The sequence below is a fragment of the Sapajus apella genome, unplaced genomic scaffold (genome assembly GCF_009761245.1).
Source record: "Sapajus apella isolate SASKATOON/1434 unplaced genomic scaffold, GSC_monkey_1.0 scaffold19, whole genome shotgun sequence".
Classification (NCBI taxonomy): domain Eukaryota; kingdom Metazoa; phylum Chordata; class Mammalia; order Primates; family Cebidae; genus Sapajus; species Sapajus apella.
Window position 1 is genome coordinate 23,025,233 of NW_022436959.1, and position 25,705 is coordinate 23,050,937.

General features: G+C 36.7%; 1 protein-coding gene across 10 annotated transcripts in view; it reads left to right on the forward strand.

Moving 5' to 3' along the window:
* The window catches only part of DGKB (diacylglycerol kinase beta), a 723,408-nt gene that overhangs the window by 665,456 nt on the left and 32,247 nt on the right, over nucleotides 1-25,705 (forward strand). For all 10 annotated transcript variants that reach the window (XM_032286728.1, XM_032286731.1, XM_032286734.1 and 7 more), the window contains 2 exons: nucleotides 19,471-19,591; nucleotides 20,771-20,831. In XM_032286728.1, coding sequence (XP_032142619.1) covers nucleotides 19,471-19,591; nucleotides 20,771-20,831 — 182 coding nt within the window. The remainder of the gene's footprint in view (nucleotides 1-19,470; nucleotides 19,592-20,770; nucleotides 20,832-25,705) is intronic.

A 25,705-nucleotide genomic window follows, 5' to 3' on the forward strand; every position in this document is an offset into this window, starting at 1 on the left:
TTTTACTATTCTACATCTAAAAATAAATGAGATAATGTGGTATTCATCATTCTGTGACTGGCTTATTTCACTTAACGTGGTGTCCTCCCAGTTCATCTATGCTGTCAGAAATGACAGGATTTTATTCTTTTTATGGCTGAACAAATTCCACGGTGTATATATATGCCACATTTTTTATCCATTCATCCATTGTTGGACACTTAGGTTGTAATCTCTTTTGACGTACTGATTCCATTTACTTTGGATATACATCCAGTAGTGGAATTGCTAGATCATATGGTAATTATATTTTTAATTTTGGGCAGAACCTCCGTACTGTTTTCCATAATAGTTGTACTAGTATATATTGCTGCCAACAGTGTGTGAGTGTTCCCATTTCTCCACAACCTTACCAGCACTTGATTTCTTTTGTCTTTTTGATAACCACCAGTCTAACCGGAATTAAGTAATATCTGACTGTGGTTTTAATTGACATTTCCTTTACGATTAGCGGTATTGTTTTTTTCATATACCTAATGGCCATTTCTATGTCGTCTTTTGAGAATGTCTATTAAAGTCTTTTGCTCATTTTTAAAATGTGTTACTAAGTTTTTTCCCATTGAGTTGTTTACGTTTCTTTATATATTCTATATATTAACCTCTTGTTAGAAGTATAGTCTATATATATTTTCTCCCATTTTCTAGGTTATCTCTTTACTCTGAGAATAGTTTCCTCTTCAAAAGCTTTTTAGTTCAATATAACTCCATTTGTCTCTTTGTGCTTTTGTTGTGTGTGTTCTTTTGAGATCGTATTTAAAAAGTCCTTGCCCACCCTAACATCATAAAGCATTTTCCCTGTGATTTCTTCTAGTCGTTTCATAGTTTCAAATTTTACGTTTAAATCTTTAATACATTTTGAGTTGATTTTTGTGTATAATGTGAGTCAGGGTCTAGTCTCATTCTTTTGCATGTCATTATTGAATTTTCCTAGCACCATTTATCGAAGAGACTATTTTTCCTCAATGTGTGTTTTTGGCATCTTTGTCAAAAATCTATTGGCTGTAGATGCTGATCATATTTCTGGGCTCGCCATTTTATTCTATTAGTCTATGTGGGTCTGTTTCTATGCCAGTGCCATGTTGTTTGGTTACTATATCTTTGTATGGTGGTATATTTTGAAGTCAGGTAGTGTTATCCCTTCCACTTTGTTCTTTTTGCTCAGTATTTCTTTGGCTATTTAGGGTATTTTGTAGTTCTACAGAATTTTATTTTATTTTTCTATTTCTCTGAAGCAGGGGTTTCTAGCCCACAGACCGGTAGGGGTGTGGAACTGGGTCACATAGCCGAAGGTGAGCAGCAGGTGAGAGAGTGAAGCTTCATCTGTTTTTTATAGCTGCTCCCCATCACTCGCATTACTGTCTGAGTTCAGACTCCTGCCAAATCAACAGCAGCATTAGATTTTCATAGGAGGTGCAAACCCTATTGTGAACTGTGCATGCAAGGGATCTAGGTTGAGCCCTCCTTATGTGAATCTAACATCTGATGATCTGTCAGTGTCTCTCATCATCCCCAGATGGGACCATCTAGTTGCAGGAAAACAAGCTGAGGGATCCCACTGACTCAAGATTATAGTGAGTTGTACTATTATATTGTAATACATAATAAAATAATATATAATTATGTATTACAGTGTAATAATGTCAATAAAGTACACAGTAAATGTAATGCCCTTGAATCATCTCAAAACCAACCCCCCCCCCCGATCCCTGCGGCTGGTCTGTGGAAAAACTGTTATCCGTGAAGCAGTCCCTGGTGCCCAAAACATTGGAGACTGCTGCTCTGAAGAATATTATCATTATTTTGATAGAAATTGCATTAAATCTGTAGATCACTTCGGTGGTATGGCCATTTAAAAAATAATTCTTCCAGTTCATGATTATAATATGTCTTTCCATTAATTTGTGTCTTCTTCAATTTATTTCATCAAAATTATATAGTTGCATTGTAGAGATCTTTCACCTCCTTGGTTAAATATAATCCTAGGTATCTAAAATTTTTGTAGCTATGGTAAAAGAAAGTAAAATTTCTTGTTTAGAGAGTTCACTATTATCATATGGACATCCTACTTATTTTTGTGTGTTGGTTTTGTATCCTGAAACTTTAGTGACTTTATCAGTTTGACTAGTTTTTGGTGGAGTCTTTAGGGTTTTCTGTATGTAAAAGATTATACCATCTACAAATACGGACAATTTGACTACCTCCTTCCTAGTTCAGATGCCTTTTATTTCTTCCTCACCAACTCTAGTGACCTTTCAACCATCAGCAGGCTTCTTGTCCTGCAATGGTTTGATGACACCCATAGCAACTATCTTTCTCATATCACAAATAGCAAAATGACTCAGAGGATAGTCAGAAAAGCTCTCAACACACATAAGCTTGCCAGAAACCATATTGACAATGGCAGCATCACCAGACTTGAAGTATTTAGGGCCACCTTCCAGCTTTTTACCAGAATGGCAATCAGTCTTTTCCTTCAGCTCAGCAAACTGGCAAGCAATGTGAACTGTGTCACAATCCAGTACAGGGACATAGCCTTTACTGATTTAGCCTGGTTGGTGCAGAATAGTCACCTGAGTAGAGAAGCCATTTGTTTCCATTGGTGGATCATTTTTGCTGTCATCAGCAATGTTGGCACAGTGAACATCTTTGACAAGGACGTCCTTGACACTGAAGCCCATTTTGTCCCCCAGAGAGTTTCACTCAAAGCTTGATGGTGCATTCCAATAGACTTTTCTTCAGTTGTAACATTGACGGGGACAAAGGTAACCCAGTCAACACTTAGCACACAAGAACAGTACCAGAATCACCAATTCTGTAGAATCACCAATTCAGACCAGACATAAGGGCTTGTCAGTTGCATGAGTTGTTGGAATGATGCATTGCAGAGTTTCAAGGAACATAGTTCCACTGGCATTGCCATCTTTACAGGTGATTTTCCATCTCTTGAACCAATGCATGTTAGCACGTGGTTCTAGCATATCGTCACAGTTCCAACCAGAAATTGGCACAGATGCTACTGTGTTGGCGTTGTAGCCAGTTTTCTTAAGTTTCTGCTTTCTAAATTATTTCCTTGTATATTTTCTGGCTGTAGGGTAGCTCAGTGGAATCCCTTTTGTTAATGACAATAACTGTTTCACACCCGGTATGTAAACCAGAAAGGCATGCTCGTAGGTCTCTTCATTCCTGGAGATATGAATTCAAATTCACCAACACCAGCAGCAACAAACAGGACAGCACAGTCAGCCTGAGATGTGGCTGTATTCATGTTGTTCACAAAGCATCTATGTCCCAGGCTATCAATTATAGTCAAGTAGTACTTGCAGCTCTCAAACTTCCACAGAGTATCAATGGTGATACCATGTTCACATTCGACTTTAAGTTTATATAGGATGCAGGCATACTTGAAGTAGCTCTTTCTTATCTCAGCAGCCTCTTTCTCAAAATTTTCCATAGTTCTTTGGTCAATCCCACCACATTTGTAGATCAAATGGCCAGTAGTGATGGACTTGCCTGAATCAGTGTGTCCTTTTATGACAATGTGATAGGAGTCTTTTTCTTTCCCAGTTGACTTTAGGGATGGCTTTCATGACTCCTGTGTTCTGGGGGCAAATCTATTGCAAATAAAGTTGATATCAGCTTTAATACCTCCTATTTCATTCTCGATTTTATTTTAGTCTTTTTTTTAAAATTTAGCCTAATTTGTTGATATTTCTTTATCTTTTCAAAAAACAAACTTCATTTTGTTGATCTTTTGAATTTTTGTTCTTAGTATCAATTTTGTTTATTTCTGCTCTGAGTTTTATTATTTCCTTCCTTCTGCTAATTTTGGCTTCAGTTTGGTATTAAATCGGTAACAAGTCATAGGTCTTTGAGGTGCACTGTTAGATTCTTTCTTAGAAATCTTCTTTTGTGACATAGACATTTATTACCATAAATTTCCCTCTTAGAATGGGTTTTATTATATCTGGTGGGCTTGGTGAGATGTGTCCCATTCTCATTTGTCTCAAGAAAATTTTAATTTTTCTTTCAACTTCTTCACTGACCCATTGGCTATCTAAAAGCATGTTGTTTAACCTGCATTTATTTGTTACATTTCCAAAACTTTGTTAATTTCTAGTTTTAGACAATTATGGCCTGAAAAGATAGTTGATATGATCTCTCTTCTTAAATTTGTTTAGATTTTTTTTTTGTGGCCTAATACGTGATTCATCCTGGAGAATGTTCCATGTGCAAATGAAAAGAATATGTATTCTGCAGCTATTGGATAAAATGTTCTGTAAATGTCTGTTAGGTCCATTTGGTCTATGGTGCAGTCTGCGGTTTCTTTGTTTATTTTTTGTCATTATCTTCCCAGTGTTAAAAGTGGGTGTAGTTCCCTGCTATTTTGTATTATGGTCTATCTCTCTTTTTAGATCTAATAACATTTGTTCTATATATTTGGGTGCTCTGCTGTTGGTTACATATATATTTACAATTGTTACATCCTCTTGTTGAATTGATCCCTTTCTCATTATAAATAATGACCTTCTCTGCCTCTTTTAACAGTTTTTGACTTAAAATCTCTTTTATCTGATATACATATGGCTTACTCTGTTCAAGTTTGGTTTTTTGTTTTTGTTTTTGCCTGGAATATCTTTTTATATCCCTTTGCTTTCAGTCTGGCTTTTTTGGTGAGGTGAGTCTTTCTTAAGGTAGTATATAGATGGGTCTTATTTTATTTTATTTTGCCTATTCATCCATTCTATCTCTTAATTGGAGAATTTAATCCATTTATATTCAAGGCTGTAATTGTTAGATAAGGACATACTTCTGCCTTTTTGTTAATTATTTTTTCCTTGTAGATTCTTTGTTTCTTTCTTCTTCTCTTGCTGTTTATCTCTGTGGTTTGGTGGTTTTCTGTGGTGCTAAGCTTTATTTATTTTCTCATTCTTGTTTGATTGTCTTCTGTACTTTGTTTGTGGTTACCAGAGGCTAACATAAGGAGTCTTGTAGTAAGAATCGACTGTTTTAAGATGATGGCAACATAACTGTTTTAAGATGATGGCAACATAAAATTACTCTAGATGATTTTCCTTCCCCTCTAAAATTTACATTTTTGTTCACTTTATTTCTTTATCCGTGGTGTGTTCCTTAGCTATTTATTGTAATTTTTGTTTTTGACCATTTGACTTTAAACGTTCTTACTAGAGGATTGAAAGATGTATGTAGCACTCATATCACTGGAATATTATGAATTTGATTTATTAACTTACAACTACTGGTGAGTTTTATACTTTCATTTGTTTCCTGTTAGTAATTATGGTCCTTTTGCTTCCATTTATAGCACTCTCCCAAGCATTTCTTGTAACACCAACTTCATGGTGATGAATTCCCTTAGCTTTTTCTTACCTGAGAAGATTTTTATTTCTTCTTCATTTCTGAGAAAAAAAATCTTTGCTTGATATAATATTCTGACTAACAGCTTTTATTTCTTTCAGCACTTTGAATATCATCCCTTTGTATCCCAGCTGTAAGGTTTTCTGCTGAGAAATCTGCTAATAGTGTAATACAGATTCCCTTATATGTAACTTGATGCTTTTCTTTTGTAGATTTTGGAATTATTTCATGTCTTTGACTTTTGACGGTTTGATTATAATATGCCTCAGAGAGAATTTTGGGGGTTGAATATGATTGGGGATCTTTTAACTTCCAGAATCTGGATGTCCATATCTCTACTAATACTTGGGAATTTTTCAGCCATTATTTTGTTAAATACATTTTCTTTGCTTTTCTCCATCTCTTTCCCTCTGGCACTTTTATTATGAGAAAATTTATGTACTTGTTGGTGATCCATAAGTCCTGTAGGCTTTCTTCATTCTCTTTTATTATTTCTAATTTCGCCCCACCCCTGCTGGCCGGGTTATTTCAAAAGACTTCTCTTGAAGCTCATAAATTCTTCTCCTTCATCTTGTCTGTTGTCAAAGCTGTGAATTGTATATATTTTTTTTCGTTTCCCCAAATCTGCTTGGTCCTTTTTTGTATACATATATAAAATAAAAAGATGTGTGTGTGTGTGTGTGTGTGTGTGTGTGTGTGTGTGTATATTATATATATATAATATATATACCATATATATATATATATAATATATATCTCTCTCTCTTCCTTAAATTTCTCATTCAGATCATGAATTGTTTTTCTGATTTTATTGAATTGTTTCTCTGTGTTCTCTTATATCTTGCTGTTTCCTTAAAATTATTATTTTGAATTATTTTTCAGACATTATATGAATGTCTTTTTTGGGATTCTGTTATTGGAGACATTTTTTGAGTGCCACGTTTGTTTGCTTTTTTATGTTTCTTGTGTCCCCACATTTATATCTGTGAATATAATTGATTAGTCACTTGTTTTCAACATTATTGAGTAGCTTTTGTAGAGTTAAATGTTTTCCTGTAGATGGGTCCTAGGGTTAAGTGTGGTGCATTGGCTTTAGCTCTACGTCAACTTAGGACTGTGGTCTTCATGCAGTTTCTTCAGCTGTAATCCTCATCAGTGATATATATGATTGCTTAGTAGTCTAGGTTGCAGGAGTTTGTGATGGCAGCAGTGTAGTTTTGCTGAGGACGGGAACACTGGGCTGGTTGTTGGACCCTGTGGCAGTCTGTCTGGGAAAGCAGAATTGTCAGTGGACCAGCTGTTGGACCAGGCATGACAGCAGTGGTGCCAGGCATTCCTGCAATACTCTCTACAGGGAAATGGAACCACCACTAGACTGGCTGGCTGCCTGGGCTGTGGTGTGTGCAGGTGTGGTGATGCCAAGCATGCTTATAGCTGTCTGTCCAGGCAAGTAAGGCTGCTGCTGAACCAGCTGTTGGGCTAGGCAAAGGGGCATGTGAGTACAGCAGGGCCAGGCTCTTAGCCTTCTTATGGAGATTCTTCAGAGTATTCTTCATACATTACCCCATGTAGTATTATAAATGGGTACTTTGTACTTTATTTAAAATTTGTGATGACATTTGAAATAATTTAGTGGTAGGATTGTTAGCTGGACTGTTTTAAGGTATTATGTATGTATTCCTATGTAATACTTTTTTCTCTTCCATCACTGACAAAATTTATTTATTTTTGCATAAGTTATTGGAGTCCAGGTGGTATTTCGTTACATGAGTAAGTTCTTCAGTGATGATTTGTGACATTTGGTGCACCCATCACCTGAGCAGTATACACTGCACCACATTTGTAGTCTTTTATCCTTCGCCCCCATCAAGCTCTTTCCCCAAGAATACAAAGCCATTGTTACATGTTTGCATCCTCATAGCTTATCTCCCACATATATATCCATGAGAACATATGATGTTTGGTTTTCTATCCTTGGGTTACTTCACTTAGAGTAATAGTTTCTAATCTCATGTAGGCCACTGGAAATGCTATTCATTCATTCCTTTTTGGCTGTGTAGTATTCTATCATATATATACACCGCAGTTTTCTTATCCACTCATTGGTGGATGGGCATTTAGGTTGGTTGAATGATTGTGGAATTGTGAATTGTGCTGCTATAAGCATGCGTGTCTAAGTATCTTTTTTGAACAATGACTTCTTTTCCTCTGGGCAGACACCCAGCAAAGGGATTGCTGTATCAAATGGTAGTTTTACTTTTAGTTCTTTAAGGAATCTCCACACTGTTTTCTGTAGTGGCTGTGCTAGTTTACATTCCCACTAGCAGTGTAGAAGTGTTCTTTATTCACCACATATGCACCAACATCTACTGTTTTTGATTTCTTGATTATGGCCATTCTTGCAAGAGTAAGATGGTATGGCATTGTGGTTTTGATTTACATTTCCTGATCATTAGTAATGTTGAGTTTTTTTCATATGTTTGTTGGCCATTTGCATATCTTATGAGCATTGTCCATTCATGCCCTTAGCCAACCTTTTGATAGAGTTGTCTTTTTCTTACCGATTTGTTAGAATTTATTGTAGATTCTGGTTATTAGTCCTTTGTCAGATGTATGGACCCACTCTGTGGGTTGTCTGTTTACTCTGCTGACTGTTCCTTTTGCCATGCAAAAGCTCTTTAGTTTAATTAGGTCCCAGCTACTTATCTTTGTTTTTAATGCATTCGTTTTTGGGTTCTTGCTCATGAAGGCTTTGCCTAAGCCAATATTTAGAAGGGTTTTTCCAATGTTGTCGTCTAGAATTTTTATAGTTTCAGGTCTTAGGTTTAAGTCCATAATCCAACTTGAATTGATTTTTGTATAAGGTAAGAGCTAAGGATTCAGGTTTATTCTCCTACATGCGGCAAGCAAATTACCCTAGTGCCATTTGTTAAAAAGGGTGTCCTTTCCCCACTTCATGTTTTTGTCTGTTGTGTCAAAGATCATTTGGCTGTAGTATTTGGGTTTATTTTTCGGCTCTCTATTCTATTCCATTGGTCTATGTGCCTATTTTTGTACCAGTACCATGCTGTTTGGTAACTATGGCCTTACAATATAGTTTAAAATCAGGTAGTGTGATGCCTCCAGATTTGTTCTTTTTGCTTAGTCTTGCTTTGTCTATGGGGCTCTTTTTTGGTTCCATATGAATTTTAGAACTGTTTTTTCTAATTCTGTGAAGAATGATGGTGATAGTTTGATGGGTATTGCATTGAATGTGTAGATCGCTTTTGGCAGTATGGTCATTTTCACAATATTGATTCTACTCATCCATGAGCATGGGATGTGTTTCCATTTGTTCATGTTGTCTATGATTTCTTTCAGCAGTGTTTTGTAGTTTTCCTTGTAAACATCTTTTGACTCCTTAGTTAGGTATATTCCTAAGTTTTTTTTTTTTTTTTTTTTTGGTTGTTGTTATTTGTTTTGTTTTTTCAGCTATTGTAAAAGGGGTTGAGTTCTTGATTTGATTCTCTGCTTGGTTGCTGTTATTGTATATACAAACTACTGATTTGTGTACATTAGTCCTGTATCCAGGAACTTTGCCGAATTCTTTTATCAATTCCAGGAGCTTTCTGGGGGAGTCCTTGGGGTTTTCAAGACAAAAGATCATATCATTAGCAAACAGTGACAATTTCACTTCCTCCTTATTGATTTGGATGCCCTTTATTTCTTTCTCTTGTCTGATTGCTCTGGTGAGGACTTCCAGTACTATGTTGAAGAGAAGGGGTAAGAGTGGACATCATTGTCTTGTTCCAGGTCTCAAGGCTTTCAACTTTTCCCCATTCAGTATTATGTTGGCTGTGGGTTTGTCATAGATGGCTTTTATTACATAAAGGTATGTCCCTTGTATACCAACTTTGCTGAGAGTTTTAATCATAAAGAGATACTGGATTTAATCAAATGCTTTTTCTGGATCTATTGAGGTGATCATGTGATTTTTGTTTTTAATTCTGTTTATGTGGTGTATCACATTTATTGTCTTGCAGTGTTAAACTATCCCTGCATCTCTGGTATGAAACCCAATTAATCATGGTGGATTATCTTTCTGTTGTGTTGTTGGATTTGGTTAGCTAGTATTTTGTTAAGGATTTTAGCATCTATGTTCATCAAGGATATCAGTCTGTAGTTTACTTTTTGGTTATGTTCTTTCCTGGTTTTGGTAATAGGGTGATGCTGGCTTCATAGAATGAATTAGAGAGGATTCCTTCTTTTTCTCTCTTGTGGAATAGTGTCAAAAGCATTGGTACCAATTATTCTTTGAACAGCTGGTAGAATTCTGTGAATCTGTCTAGTGCTGGACTTTTTTTTTGTTTGGTAGGTAATTATTAAATTACCATTTAAATCTCACTGCTTGTTATTGGTCTATTCAGGGCATCTAATTCTTCCTGATTTAAGCTAGAAAGGTTGCATTTTTTTCCAGGAATTTACCCATCTCTTCTACATTTTATTTATGTGCATAAAGGTGTTCATAGTAGCTTTGAATGATCTTCTGTATTTTAGTGGTGTCAGTTGTAATATCTCCTGTTGTGTTTCTTAGTGAGGTTATTTGGATTTTCGCTCTTCTTTTTTTAATCAATTTTGTGAATGGTCTATAGATTTTATTTATCTTTTAAAATAATCAGCTTTTGTTTCATACATCTTTCATATTTTTTGGTTTCAATTTCATTTGGTTCTGCTCTGATCTTGGTTATTTCCTTTCTTCTGCTGGGTTTGGGTTTGGTTTGTTCTTGTTTCTCTAGTTCCTTTAGGTGTAACCTTAGAATATCACTTTTTGCTCTTTCAGCTTTGTCACTGTAGGCGTTTAGGTCTATGAACTTTCCTCCTAGAAGCGCCTTTGCTGTATCCCAGAGATTTTGGTAGGTTGTGTCATTATTATCATCCAGTTCGAAGAATTTTAAAATTTCCATCTTGATTTCATTTTTGACCCAATGCTCTTTCAGGAGCAGGTTATTAGATTCCCATGTTTTATATGGTTTTGAAGCTTCCTTTTGGAGTTAATTTCCAGTTTTATTCCACTGTGTTCTGAGAGAGTGCTTGATATGATTTCAACTTTCTTAAATTTATTGAGGTTAGTTTTATGGCCTATCATATGGTCTACCTTGGAGAAAGTTCCATGCGCTGTTGAATAGAATGTATATTCTGCAGTTGTTGGATGAAATTTTGTATATAGCTGTTAAGTCCATTTGTTCCAAGGTATTGTTTAAATTCATTGCTTCTTTGTTGACTTTTCGTCTTGATGACATGTCCAGTGCTGCCAGTGGAGTATTGATTTTCCCCACTATTACTGTATTGCTGTCTATCTAATTTCTTAGGTCCATTAATAATTGTTTTATAAATTTGGGTGCTCCAGTGTTAGGTGCATATATGTTTAGGATTCTGATATTTTCCTGTTGGACAAGGCCTTGTATCATTATATAACGTCCCTCTTTGTCTGTTTTACTGCTGTTGCTTTAAAGTTTTTGTCTGATATAAGAATAGCTAGGCCGGGCACGGTGGTGCACGCCTGGAATCCCAGGACTTTGGGAGGTTGAGGTGGGTGAATCACAAGGTCAGGAGATTGAGACCACCCTGGCCAACGTGATGAAGCCCTGTCTCTATTAAAAATACAAAAAATAGTTGGGCATGGCGGCACGTGCCTGTAATCCCAGCTACTTAAGAGGCTGAGGCAGGATAATCATTTGAACCCAGGAGTCAGAGGTTGCAGTGTGCCGAGATTGCGCTACTGCACTCCAGCCTGGGGACAGAGTGAGACTGTGTCTCCAAAAAAAAAAAAAAAAAGAATAGCTACCCCTGCTTACTTTTGGTATTCATTTGCATGAAATGCCTTTTCCCACCATCCCTTTACTTTATTTCAATATTTTTATGTTTGGTGAGTCTCCTGAGGGCAGCAGAAAATTGGTTGGTGATTTCTTATCCATTTTGCAGTTCTGTATCTTTTAAGGTACACTTGCATTCATCGAGTTCTTTGTTGCCTGTGTACTTTGGTTCTTTTTTTTTGGTTTTGATTTTTAACTTGTAATTTTGTTTTGTAGGTTCTGTGTCATTTATGCTTTAAAGAGGTTCTGTTTTGATATGTTTCCAGGATTTGTTTCAAGATTTAGAGCTCCTTTTAGCAGTTCCTGTCATGGTAGCATGGTAATGGCGAATTCTCTCAGCATTTGTTTGTCTGAAAAACACTGTATCTTTCCTTCATATATGATGCTTAGTTTCACTGGTTACAAAATTCTTGGCTGATCATTGTTTTGTTTGAGGAGGCTGAAGATAGGGTCCCAATCCCATCTAGCTTGTAGGGTTTCTGCTAAGAAATCTGCTGTTAATCTGATAGGTTTTTCTTTATAGGGTACCTGGTGCTACTGTCTCACAGCTCTTAAGATTCTTTTCTTCGTGTTAACTTTGGATAACCTGACAACAATGTGCCTAGGGGAAGATATTTTTGCAGTGAACTCCCCTGGTGTTCTTTGTGCTTCTTGTATTTGGATGTCTAGGTCTCTAGCCAGGCAACTAGATTTTCCTCAATTAATCCCCCCAGATATGTTTTCCAAGCTTTTAGTATCTTCTTCTTCCACAGGAACACCAATTCAAATGTTTGGTTGTTTAACATAACCTCAGACTTCTTAGAGGCTTTGTTCATATTTTCTGATTCTTTTTTCTTTGTCTTTGTTGGATTGGGGTAATTTGAAGACCTTGTCTTGGAGCTCTGAATTTCTTTCTTCTACTTGTTCAATTCTATTGCTGAGACTTACCAGGATATTTCACATTTCTAAAAGTGTGTCCAAAGTTTCATGAATTTTAGATTGTGTTTTCTTTAAGCTGTCTATCTCCTTGAATATTTTTCCCTTCACTTCTTGTATCTTTTTTGGATTTCCTTGCATTGGGCTTCGCCTTTCTCTGATACCTCCCTGATTAGCTCAATAACTAACTCCCTGAATTCTTTTTCATGTCAATCAGTGATTTCTTCTGGGTTTGGATCCATTGCTGGTGAACTAGTGTAGTTTTGGGGGTTTGTTGAAGATCCTTGTTTTGTCATATTACCAGGGTTGGTTTTCTGGTCCCTTCTCATTTTGGCAGGTTCTGTCAGAGGGAAGGTCTAGAGCTGAAAGCTGTTGTTCAGATTCTTTTGTCCTAGGGGGTGTTCCCTTCATATAGTACTGTCCCCTTTTTCCTATGGATGTGGCTTCCTGTGAGCCAAACTGCAATGATTGTTCTCTGTCTTCTGGATCTAGCCACCCAGCAAAGGTCTACCTGGCTCTTGGCTGGTACTAGGGGTTGTCTGCACAGGGTCCTGTGGTGTGAACCGTCTCTGGGTCTCTCAGCCATGGACACCAGCACCTGTTCTGGTGGAGGTGGTAGGGGTGGGGGGTGCGCGGTGGGCTCCTTGAGGGTTCTTAGCTTCGGTGGTTTAATGCTCTATTTTTATTCTAGTTGGCCTCTTGCCAGGAGGTGGTGCTTTCCAGAGAGAAACTAGTAGTAGGCGGGGCCCTAGACCTCCCAAGATTATATGCCCTTTTTCTTCCACTACCAGGGTGGGTAGGGAAGGACAATCAGGAGGGGGCAGGGTTAGGCATGTTTGAGCTTAGATTCTCCTTGGGTGAGTCTTGCTGCAGCTGCTGTGGGTGTTGGGGTTGAGATTCCCAGGTCACTGGACTTGTGTACCTAGGAGGATTAGGACTGCGTCTGCTGAGTTGGGCAGGTTGTCAGGGAAGTGGGGGGAAAGCCCGCAGTCACAGGCCTCACCCAGCTCCCATGTAAACTGAAGGGCCATCTAACTCCCATGGTAACCCCACCAACAGCCCCAGGTTAGTTTCCAGGTGGAGGGTGAGACAGGCTTCAAAACCTGCCTCCCAGCTGCGAAAGAAAAGGTCTTGGTTCTTCCCCTACCTGTGGAGTTTGCACCCTGGATTTGCACCCTTTCTTTAATTCTGGCCAGGTGGCTTCTCGCTCCGTAGAAATTGTTACAAAGCTCAGCTAGAAATTTCCTTCTCCCTGCGGAGTTTTACCCCTGCTTCTCTGGCCGCCCCCCCCGTTGGATCCCTGTGGGGCACGGTAGGAATGGCGTGCTAGGGCACCCAGCGGGCTTCCAGGGCCTTTCTGCTGCTTCCTCTTCCCCTGTATTTGGATCAGCTCTCCAAAGTGACTCAGCTCCTGGTAAAGTCAGAAACTTCTCCTGCAAATGAACCATCAGCTTCTCTACTGGGTTGTGTGTTTCCCTTTCCCACTTCCTCAGTTTGGGTACTCACAGTACTTGGGGCATCTCTTGGGTCCTGCAAGAGCAATCCGCTTCCTTCAGGGGTCTGAATATCCTCTCAGGATTGCTGGTTTGTTCTTGCAGTCTATCGAGCTAAAATTTACAATGTGAGCTGCTCTGTCCAGAGCTACAATGTAGTCCTTCCTCCTCTTTGCCATGATGATCCATGATAACTGATAACATTTAATTGGTTAGTTCTTACTGTTGCCACGGTTGGAATTTAGAGTCCAGCATTTTAGTTAGAAAAGCAGATTTTCAATTTTATGTAAAGACTTGAACAAGTGACATAGTTTCCCTGTCAATAAAATGAGGGTAATAATACCTACCTCAAAAGGACTGTTGCGAATGTCCAATGGAAAAATGGCTGTAAATCCCTTAGCAGGGAGCCTGCTCATAGCAGGCATATAGTAGATGTATTAGCCCTCCCCATACTGTTTCTCCTTTGTTAATAGACCTGCGATTGTATTGTAAGTTCCTTACGGTCCAAAAAGGCTGCCTTTCTGTTTTACATGTTTATACTCTGAAACGTAGAGTTTGTATTAATAAATTTTTGCTAAAACTCTTTTTACCCACCCCCTTTTAAACTTTATGTCTTCTGGGTTATGTAGGTCATGGAAAACAGCTATTTATGCTTGAGAGAAGAATATCTAAATTAAGAATGGATTAGAAATCGATGGACATTTTGAAGAAAAATCCTTGAATTACTCACTTTGGTGAATGGGTTTCATGTGTTCCTTGGATTTTTAAATTTATTCTTAGCCCTTAGACACATTTCATATTGTATGTATTGGAAGACGTACAATTTACAAACACTCAAAAGGTACAATTCCGTAGCTAGCCTGGTCTTACTATGTCCAAATAATGACTCAATAAATATCAATATAATTAGCAATTTACGTTGATTTAAAAATGCTCCTGCTGAGTCAATGAATACCTCCACATGGCCTCTGACAGTGCAGAATGTTGCTGGACACTCTGCACAAAGGGGTTTATCCTACTCTGCCCCAGCCTCTCTCCCCCTTTCTTCAGTACCCACTATATCCTGTGAAATGCTATAACCCACATTCAGTCTGTATTTGTAATGCATCCTCTTCTGTTCCTTCACATATGGCAGTCTGAAACAATTACATAATGAGACATTTTATCAGGGCATAACTGTCAGAAATGAAGACTAAGCTACGAATAAATATTACTCACTTATTAGCTGTGCTGCTCGTGTGTCCTGTAATCTATATGTGTCCCTGACTTTCAGATTTACATTCATATTCCTGATTACTTGTGTAAAAAATGAATGTAGCACTAATTATGTTCAGAAAGACATACATGAAGTTTATAAAGATTTATAAACTTTAAAATGACAAATTCTATTCTAAAGTAATGTTTCTTACCATTTTTGTGCTATAGGTTTTTTTTTTTTTTAACAGTCCAATGAAGTCTACTGACTCTTCTCAGACATAATGTTTTAAAATTTATAAAATAAAAAATGTAGGCTAAAAAAGGAAGTCAATTATATTAAACTATTGTTAAAATTTTGATTTTGAGATAATATATGCTTTTCTATTAAAAATTAAAATACTGTTAGAAATTTTGATTTAGAGATATATATGCTTTCTTATTAACAAATTTAAATCTAGAAGTTCAATAATTAAAATTTGACATAATGAATATAAATAACATTTTGAAATATTGCATAAAATAAAAAAATAAAATTTAATGTATTATAGGGACTATTGCAGATATTTTGATATTGAAGACAATTAAAATGTATTGCCTTTTTTTAATAGGAATTATTCTAACAACTATAACATGATGTTTATCAGTGACAAAGTCACAGGTATTCCTGCGTACATTTATATTTGAAAAGAAATGCTTAATTTCAATTACATGTTAGCGAAAATAAAGTTGTATTTTTCCTATTCAGATTCACAGACCATGTGTCAAGAATCCTGATCCAATATGACCCAATTTTGATGATTTTATCAAGTTTCTTCCCTCTGAAGTACCTCTTACAGATTTTCTGTTTTAAATGTGAAAATACCTAATTTGAAAGCTTCTCTTGTCTCTGTTTACCCCCATGGAGATACTTAAAAAGACATGTAAACTCTTTCAGAAACATCCTGTGTTTGCCTTCAAAAGTATATTTGATAACATTAAATCGAACAAAGGCAATATCTCCCTCTAGATAGACACATATGCATCTCAATATCATAGTGTCAGTATTTCACAGTGCTTGACAGATGACTTTTGAAGGTAAAGCTGTTTCCCACCTGACATCTCCAGGTCCGGTTGCAACTTCCGCCTTCCTATTTATGACTTTTCTTTTTCTCACACTCAAGAAAGCCAAGCAGAAGCAATGATAGAGCACGCTAATGAATGTTAAACTGTTTTACTTTCTTTTGTAATCAAGTTACTTGGAAACTTTTGGTGTTCCCTGATAAATAACAAATGGACTGTGGCAATCCTCGTAGTACACAAGCCTGGTGCGATGCCCTGGTTGAGAACAGCTGTCCTATGCATGGTTACATACACTGTGGAATTAACGCTGGAACATTATGTCTTTCAGGCCTTAAAAAAAATCACCATTTAGCATTTATAGCAGCCATACTAAAGTGAAAACCTTACTGACCTCAAAGAAGTGTTCATCTTTCTCTAAAGCATAGGTTGGCAAACTTATCTAAAGGTCCGTATAGTAAATATTTTCAGCTTTGTTGACGATATGGCCTCTACTCTACCTTTGTGGTACAAAAATAGACAAAGACAAGACCTAACCCAAAGAATGTGGGTTTGTTCCAATGAAAGCTAATTTATGGGCACTGAAATTTGAATTTCGTGTAATTTTTAGATCTTATAATACCTTATTTTAATGTTTTTTATTTTTTAAAATATACAAAACTCACTCTTAATTTGTTGTGAGCCATACAAAAAAAGAGCAAGGGGCCAGATTTGGTCCATACATCATCTTATGTTGCTCCCACGCTTAAATATGAAGTCAATAGCCAGGTAGCAAACCCATTAAGTAGGCTGATCTAGCTGGTTAAGCCATCCCAAGGAGAACTGTACTTAAAATAACTGTTAGCTAGAACGTGAGGTGAGGAAGTCTGATGTGCCAAAGGATACCACATATAGAAACAGAATTCAAAATTACATAGAAACTCTCTCTGTCTGAAATCAATCAGGACCCTGATCGCAAACATAACATGGAGGAGGAATCAGTTATATACAGACAGATTTCAGATTGTGCTGTATCAAAAAATGTGGAAGTGTTATGGGAACAAATGTGTGCAATACAAATGTAGAGTTTCATTTTGTTTTTGTTTTCTCTCCCTGAACGCCTAATTAAAAGGAGTATGGTATTTATTTGCCTTTGCTATAGTTAGTAAACATGGCAGTATTCCTATAAACTTACTATGTTAGCAAGAACATGAAAGTTTAAAAGCCTGGGTATCCTAAACCTATGAGAAATGTCTTCATTACTTATTATTAACAGCAGAATTGATATTCAAGGCATTTTTGCAAGCAGAAAAACAAAGACAAATTAAAAGAAAGAAAAAAAATCAGAAGGAGGGTGGTAGACAGTAGCAATATGGTGTGGGTATAGACAGATCCCTGTGATTCATGAAAAAGTTAGGGCTCAGATTAACTCTGTTTTGAGAAAGTGTTTCATTTCTTATAGAATGGTTCCCATCAACCAGTTTCAGATCATTGCGGAAATCAACACAAAATTCTACCTATTTAGGAATCAGGCCGTGCAAAATCCACAGTACTAAATGTGAACTCAAATCCTGTGATGGTGACCGTCGTGGTGGTAGTTGTTGTTTTATAAATAACAGCAGGCACACATCTGGGACTCTAGTGCTTGCCACAGTGTCGTTTTCTGGTTGACATATATCTAAGAAATGCGTATATTAACACCCAGGCTATAGAGCCAAGCACATTTTAGTGCCGGCTACAGCTGAAAGAATATGTTTCCATTCCTTGTCCATCTGTTCTTGGCAACATAAATTTAAACTAGAAACACAGAATAAGTTTCATGAGAAATATGTCTAAATGGGGTTTAGAACAGTAAGGTGGATGCTCTACGTTAACATTTGATTTTGTAGCTAAAATACTGTTTTTACTTGGAGTAATCTCATGCTACAGCTACAGCTTAAAGTTAAAAATAATAGATTTTTATTATTCACTTAAAAGTTTGGTGGGTTGGTCACGTATTGTTCTTAAAGTGCTTTTATTAAATTTCCCTACCATCCTGGGCTTAATGATCTTTGAGATTGCAAAGCACTATTTGCTGCCACACAGTTGAACTACACTGAAAATAAATCTTTAGCATCTCTAAACTCTATGCTAAAATGGAGTCATGAGTGAGGAGTGAGCACATTCTGTACAAAGTAGATTCCATACAAAACACATTTGTTTGCTACTCTATGAGTCCGACCTCAGCTATGACCAACTATTACCTAGGTACCTTGTATAATAATCATGTCTCCCATTGTATTCTACTCCTTTAGTTTTCCTGCTGCTCAACAATATAAAATTGTTTATTTACATTTGAAAATGCACAAAAACTCATATGAATATTAAACTGGAAAAGAACCAAATATGTTCACCTAGACTTCAGCCTCCACATCAAGGTTCCCAGCCCTCTGAGTTAAATAGGTGAGCAGATGGGCTGTCACTGTGTCTTGTGACAGGAGTGTCTGGGATTCTGTTGATGTGAATTCAACTTCTGCTTTCTGGCTGAATGCAAATACTCAGATGGAAAGGAACCCTGAAGCTCATACAGTCCAACCCCCACCTTTATGTTAAGATGATTTCTAAAATTTTGTAAAGTCTGCCCTATTCATATGATTGATTTATCAAATGTAGCATAGTGCATCAAAGCAATTGGGTTCACAGACTGGTTCTGTCGCTTTCTAGGTATGTGACTATGAATAGTTATTAACTTCTCCAAGGTTAGCTTCTCTATCTGTAAATGAAAATAATCACATTTCTCTTAAATGGGTCTGGGGCAGGAGCAAATGAGATAGTACAAAGCAGTTAGTCCTAGTAAATACTCAACAAGTCATACCTCTTACTATTAGCCCCTTTCTAATATCCTCTGCTAGAAAGAATAATAATTATTGCATGGGACTAATTATCTAGTCTACTCCAAAACAGTATTTTGGTAGAATATTGTATAACATCAGAAAAACATTTCACAAAACTACTATTGTTTCTTCTTTGCACAAAGCTGAACTTCTGCACAAAGTAACCTATTACTGTGGACAAATTACTCAAAGATTTGAGGACTCTCTCCTCTAATGTATAAAATGAGAAGCTTCAACTCCATGATCTCTAAGGTCTCTTGTTCGAGCAACTTAACAAAGTCATGTTTGACAGCATATCCTCACATTTTATTTATAGTGTTGAAATGTGTATTTGCTGCCAAATGTCTGATGTGGGATGTATAAATGGTCCATGTATACATGTGGAATAACATTAAGTTTGTTGATGTTAAAAACTACTGGTATATATATATTTTTTGGTATTATTTGGCTCAGAATCTGTGCTTCCCATTTTGTTTTAGAATAAGCTGACAGCAAATCATTTTCTACAGAACCTCAAGGTTTAGTTAAACTGAGAGTTATAAAAGTAGGCCATCTTTTTATTACTTCAGGTTTCTAAGACAAGCTTTTTTTGTGAAGTGTCTTTTTTTTAATCTCCATAATATCGAATAGTATTAAATTTTGGACATATGTGTACACACTGTAACTTAAAAGGCATCTGCTTTCTTTCAGATCTGAGCGACCAGCTGCTGGAGGTGGTTGGCTTGGAAGGAGCCATGGAGATGGGGCAAATATACACAGGCCTGAAAAGTGCTGGCCGACGACTGGCTCAGTGCTCCTGCGTGGTCATCAGGTAGTTCTCTTTCTGTAATTGACAAAGGGGTTTGATATGGCAGAGCCTCAAACTAATTAAACATATGCGGAACTCTGATAGTAACATTGTCTTATTTGGGCTCCAAATGATCAGTAATTAATACTAATATATTTCAAAATAATGAGCATTGGCAGATTTTATAAAATACTGGTTACCTATTACTTATCCGGTTTGGTGGAATTTGATTCTCTCTTGTTGACTACCATGGACACATTGATGCACGCATTCAAAGATACAAATTCAATGGTTTATACTCACATTAGTTTACTGAAGTCCCAAAGTATTTACTGGGCTAATTATGTAATGAAAACAATGATGAGACACCATCGTTTCATGGACTGAAGTGTCACAATGTTTCTATAAAATTAAATAAAAAAGTATTGTGCAGTAAAATTTTATATGTTTTAAATTTGAACTTTTTCAAGTATATTTTTCCCCAAAATTTCACTGCAGGAGAAAAAAAATAATAATAAAGGTCTTCTATCTCTTTTTTTTTTTTCGAGATGGAGCTTTGTTCTTGTTGCCCAGGCAGGAGTGCAGTGGCACGATCTTGGCCCACTACAACCTCCGCCATTCTGGTTCAAGCGATTCTCCTGCCTCAGCCTCCCAAATAGCTGGGATTACAGATGCCCACCACCACACCCAGCTAATTTTTGTATTTTTAGTAGAAACAGGGTTTTACCATGTTGGCCAGGCTGATCTTGAACTCCTGGCCTCGTGATCCGCCCAAATGAAACCATGGATTGTAGCACAAACATAGCTGATGTTATTTATCTGAAAGTGTTGGTGATGGAAAATCTGAGACATCAAACACCTTTCTCCCGGTTTGCAATGCTGAGTTATGAAAACAAGGAAGATGTTCTGGCTGTGGAAATTCTGATCATGCCATTAAACATAAACCTTGATATTTTTCTTTGGCATCCAGAATATTTTTTAATACCACCACATTTACCAGGAAGCTCATAATATTCTTGTGACCAAGGTACTTTTCAGGGTATTTATTAATAGTGGAGAGTTGAAGCTCCTTTCATGGGAGATAAATTTAGAGCCCAACTATTACCATATTGCCTTCCCTGGTCTCATCATCTTATATCTCACATATAGTCTGTAATATAAAGTATTTCAGTGCTATACCTAAAATGAAATGTTCTCCTCCAGGACTAGCAAGTCTCTGCCAATGCAAATTGATGGGGAGCCATGGATGCAGACCCCATGCACAGTGAGTACAGAGTAGTTGATGTGCCGTGTTTTGCTTTCCTCTATGACTAAATAACCACAATATCTGATTTTTTTCTCTATGTCTTTTCAACGTATGAACAAATAGTCTTGTTGTTGTTGTAGTTGTGTGTCAGAGCCACTTAGGTTTTAGACATTATATACCCTTGGCAATGATTTAGCTCTTGAATGTTTGTGATATCCTAAGTATAAATAAATCTTTTAAATAGGTCAATTATAAGCCATAGACCAATTATAAACTCTGGAACTAAACCAAAATATTAACAAAAGTTTCTCTTAAACTTTTTGTGTTTATGTCAGAGCACCTCATGAAAATATTATTCACAAGACCTGCAGACATAAGCTTAAATCTGAATTTATTTCTCATCTGTTCTTTTGCCTCCATTTGGGGATTTGAAGGCTTTCTTCCCTGCAGGAAAAAAAAAATTCTCTCCAGTTTTTACCATAGTTGTTTTTTCCAGAATGAGATATTTAAGTCAGACATTTTGCCCCTCTCAAAAAAATTCAATTTTCATTTGCATAGTGAATATTTTATTACATTTCAAAAACATGTTAGGAACTGCTTTTGGCACTGAGAGTAGAAACATGAACAAGACCAACAATGTAATTTTTTCAAGTTACTTACATTCCACTAACAGGGGACCAAATAAATAAATATATGATAAATATAACTTCATATTGTAAGAGTGATTTAAAAAAAATAAGGAGAAATGATGAAGAGAAACTGGATTAAATGTGGCAAATACTTCTTGAGATAAGTGGATCTGAGAGACATCTTTGAAAGGACTGAGCCAAAAGCTCAGTATGAAATCAAAAAACAAAAATTAGCCGGGCATGTTAGCACACACCTGTAGTTCCAGCCACTCAGGAGGTTGAGGCAGGAGAATCGCTTGAAGCCAGGAGGCAGAGGTTGCAGTGAACCAAAATTTTGCCACTGTGTGTCAGCCTGGGTGACAGAGTAAAACTCCATCTTAAGAAATAAAAATAAAAATAAAATGAAGGCACTGAGGATGGTGTGACCAAAGCTTCTAGAATTAGGGGAGAATTGTAAGAGATCAAGTAGGAAAGGTAGACACATAGACAGAAAACAGATCATGTAGAAAAAATGATGGTAAAGAGTTAAATTTTGATTCTAAGCCTAATAGGAAACTACTGAAAACTGTAACCATTATCCGATTTACATTTTTTAAGTCTACAGTGGCTGCTCTGTGGAGGACTGATTGTACTGAGCAGCAACTGAGAGATTGGTCTATCCTAGTACTCTGGGCTTAGGGAAGGATAACAGCAGGGAAGTAAAATGAAAGTGGATGAATTTAAGCTGTAATTCTGGAGGTAAAACAGGAAAAATTGACTAATGAGTTCCTGGGGTTGCAGGACGGGGGAGGAAGGAAAGAACTGAATCGAAGTTAACTCTTTTTAAATTTTTTTTTATTATTATACTTTAAGTTCTGGGGTACACGTACAGACTGTACAAGTTGGTTACATAGGTATACACGTGCCGTGGTGGTTTGCTGCATCCATCACTCCGTCACCTACATTAGGTATTTCTCCTAGTGCTATCCCTTCCCTATCTCCCCATACCCTGCTATCCCTCCTCTAGCCCCCTACCCCCTGACAGACCCCGGTGTGTGATGTTGCCCTCCCTGTGTCCATGTGTTCTCATTGTTCAACACCCACTTACGAGTGAGAACATGCGGTGTTTGGTTTTCTGTTCTTGTGTCAGTTTGCTGAGAATGATGGTTTCCAGAGTCATCCATGTCCCTGCAAAGGACATGAACTCATCCTTTATGTTTGTATAGTATTCCATGGTGTATATGTGCCACATTTTCTTTATCAAGTCTATCATTGATGGGCATTTGGGTTGGTTCCAGGTCTTTGCTGTTGTGAACAGTGCCTCAATAAATGTACGTGTGTGCATCTTTATAATAGAATGATTTATAATACTTTGGGTATGCAGTATACCCAGTAATGGGATTGCTGGGTAAAATGATATTTCTAGATCTAGATCCTAGAGGAATCGCCACACGGTCTTCCACAATGGTTGAACTAATTTACACTGCCACCAGCAGTGTAAAAGTGTCCGTATTTCTCCACATCCTCTCCAGCATCTGTTGTCTCCAGATTTTTAATGATTGCCATTCTAACTGGTGTGAGATGGTATCTCAGTATAGTTTTGATTTGCCTTTCTCTAATGACCAGTGATGATGAGTATTTTTTCATGTGTTTGTTGGCTGCATAAATGTCTTCTTTTGGGAAGTGTTTGTTCATATCCTTTACCCATTTTTTGATGGGGTTGTTTTTTTCTTGTAAATTTGTTTAAGTTATTTGTATATTCTGGATATTAGCCCTTTGTCAGATGGGTAGATTGCAAAAATTTTTTCCCATTCTGTTGGTTGTCGGTTCACTCTAATGATTGTTTCTTTTGCTGTGCAGAAGCTCTGGAGTTTAATTAGATCCCATTTGTCCAGTTTGGTTTTTGTTGCCATTGCTTTTGGTGTTTTAGTCATGAAGTCCTTGCCCATGCCTATGTCCTGAATGGTATTGCCTAGGTTTTTTTCTAGGGTTTTTGTAATGTTAGGTCTTATGTTTAAATCGTTAATCCGTCTGAAGTTAATTATTGTGTAAGGTGTAAGGTTAACACTTACCTGAGAATGATAGTGTCATTTACTGAGTAGTTAAAATTCAGAGAGAAACTGGTTAGAGGGCAACAGGGAAGCTCCTAATCTTGCGCAAGCGTTGTGCTAAATGCTCATGTTATATGTAAGTATTTATTAAATTTTCACACAAATTCTAAATAATGGAACCACCCTTTTTTAGATAGGAAAAATACAAGTTTCAGGAGGTTAAATAGCATACTCAAGGTCAGGTATGAAGTAGATATGGAACTATAATCCAAGACACTAATTAAAGCCCATTCTCTCAACCACTAGTTTAGACAACTGTAGCTACAGGTATCAAACAGCACAGATTAGCATGTAAGAAGGGTTTTCATTTTACCTTTGTAAAATGGTTTTACGCTGAAGCTATTGGCTCCAACTTTGTGTATAGCACATAAACATAACTTTGTAGCTGTTTCTGGTGTATTTGTTTAGCTACCTGAAGATTACATCTTTTTTCCTCCCTTCACCAGCATGTATACACATACATCTTTTCTGCAGTCTTTCACTCTCCAAATGACACTTCTAAATTCACATGATTATATTCATGTGGATGTTAAAGATGTTGTTAGTGATGGTGATGGTGAGAGTGATAATGTTGTTAGCAGGGGTGGTGATGGTTATGTTGGTGGTGAGGGTAATAGTGACTATTGTGATGCTGGAAATAGTGGTAAAACTTGCGGTGGTGGTGCTAGTTGCAATGGTGGTGGTTGCAATGCAAGATAGTAGTGGTTGGTAGTGGTGGTGTTTTTAATGAAAAGTCACTTTTCCTTGGCCTTGGTAACAAAAGAATAAGTAAATCAAAGACAGTAAAACCAACTAGCTTCCATAAATACTTTGTATTATTTTGGACTCTTCTCCGGAGAAGAGACACTTAGCCCTTATGCCATGTTTTAAGTTAAGAAGCAGTCACAGGTGTGATAATATCGAACATTTATTAAGTTCCCAGAATGTCATGTACAGTGTGAGACACTTGACCCATGTTGACACATTTAATTGTCACAAAAAGTTTATGGTTATCCTTGTTTTATGAATGAAATGACTGAGAAAGACAAAGGTTAAATAGTTTGTCGATTCTGCACACCTAATAAACAGCAGAGTAGAAATGGAAACCCAGGCAGTCTGGCTCCAGCATCTGCATGCTTCATCTCTGCTCCTCATTGTGAAGCTCAACAAAAAATGGCCCCAGTGCCTACTGGAGATCTCCCTCCAGAGTGTGTGACCTTTGGTAAATGACTGACCACTCTTCTCTCTGACTGTGTTTCAAGCTTCTCCAGCTTGAAAATGTCTGCCTATTGAAATTTAATTAATGTGTTAGAATAATTTTAGCTTGTTCAACACAAGCACTTTTAATACTAGTTTTGTAAATTTTTATTTCAATAAGTAATAAGACATTCATTTCACCTGGTAACGATCATGATTTACAATTGTTAAATTAACAATAATTTTTAGGTAATTTATATTTAATTTTCTTCCCTTGTAAACTCACTTACTCATTTAAAACATTTATTGCAGCCTACAGCAGGCCAAGAATCATAGTAGACTGTGGCTCATTATTGTGATTGTACATTCTGGCATACTCTGTTTTTCCTAGAGCCACATGGGGTTCTGAACTTTAAATTTCACTGTAATGGAAGAGAATACTTAGTATTCATCACACTGGTATGGTACTATGGAGTGTTTTTTGCTTCAATTGAATAACACAATATTTTTCTTACAGAACATAAGAATGCTACAATGTTAAAATTCTCTGCTGAATTTAAATATCTGTAAGCTGATACTCAATTTATGAAGGCATTGCTCTAGACATAATTTTAGAGAACAGAACATAATTTTAAAAAACAGAAGTTCTGTTCTTCTTTAAGTAGAATAAGTAAAATGGAAATATCAATTAATGCCTGCTTAAAAATCAAGACAATGTAAGTTTTGGAGTTTGTGGGTAGTGATGATAACAAAACAATGTGATAGTACTTGGGGCCATTGAACTGCACGCTTGAAAATGTAAGTTAAAATAGTGAATTTTGTGTCATGTATATTTCACAGTAATGAAAAAGTCATTGAGAAAATAATAATATAACATTTATTTATGAATTTCACCAATGTTAAGTTGAAAGATCAGGAAAAGAAAATACCAAAGAGCTTAATACTAACTCTTCAAATAAGTATTTTATAATTATTTTTAGGACATTCTTAATTCTGT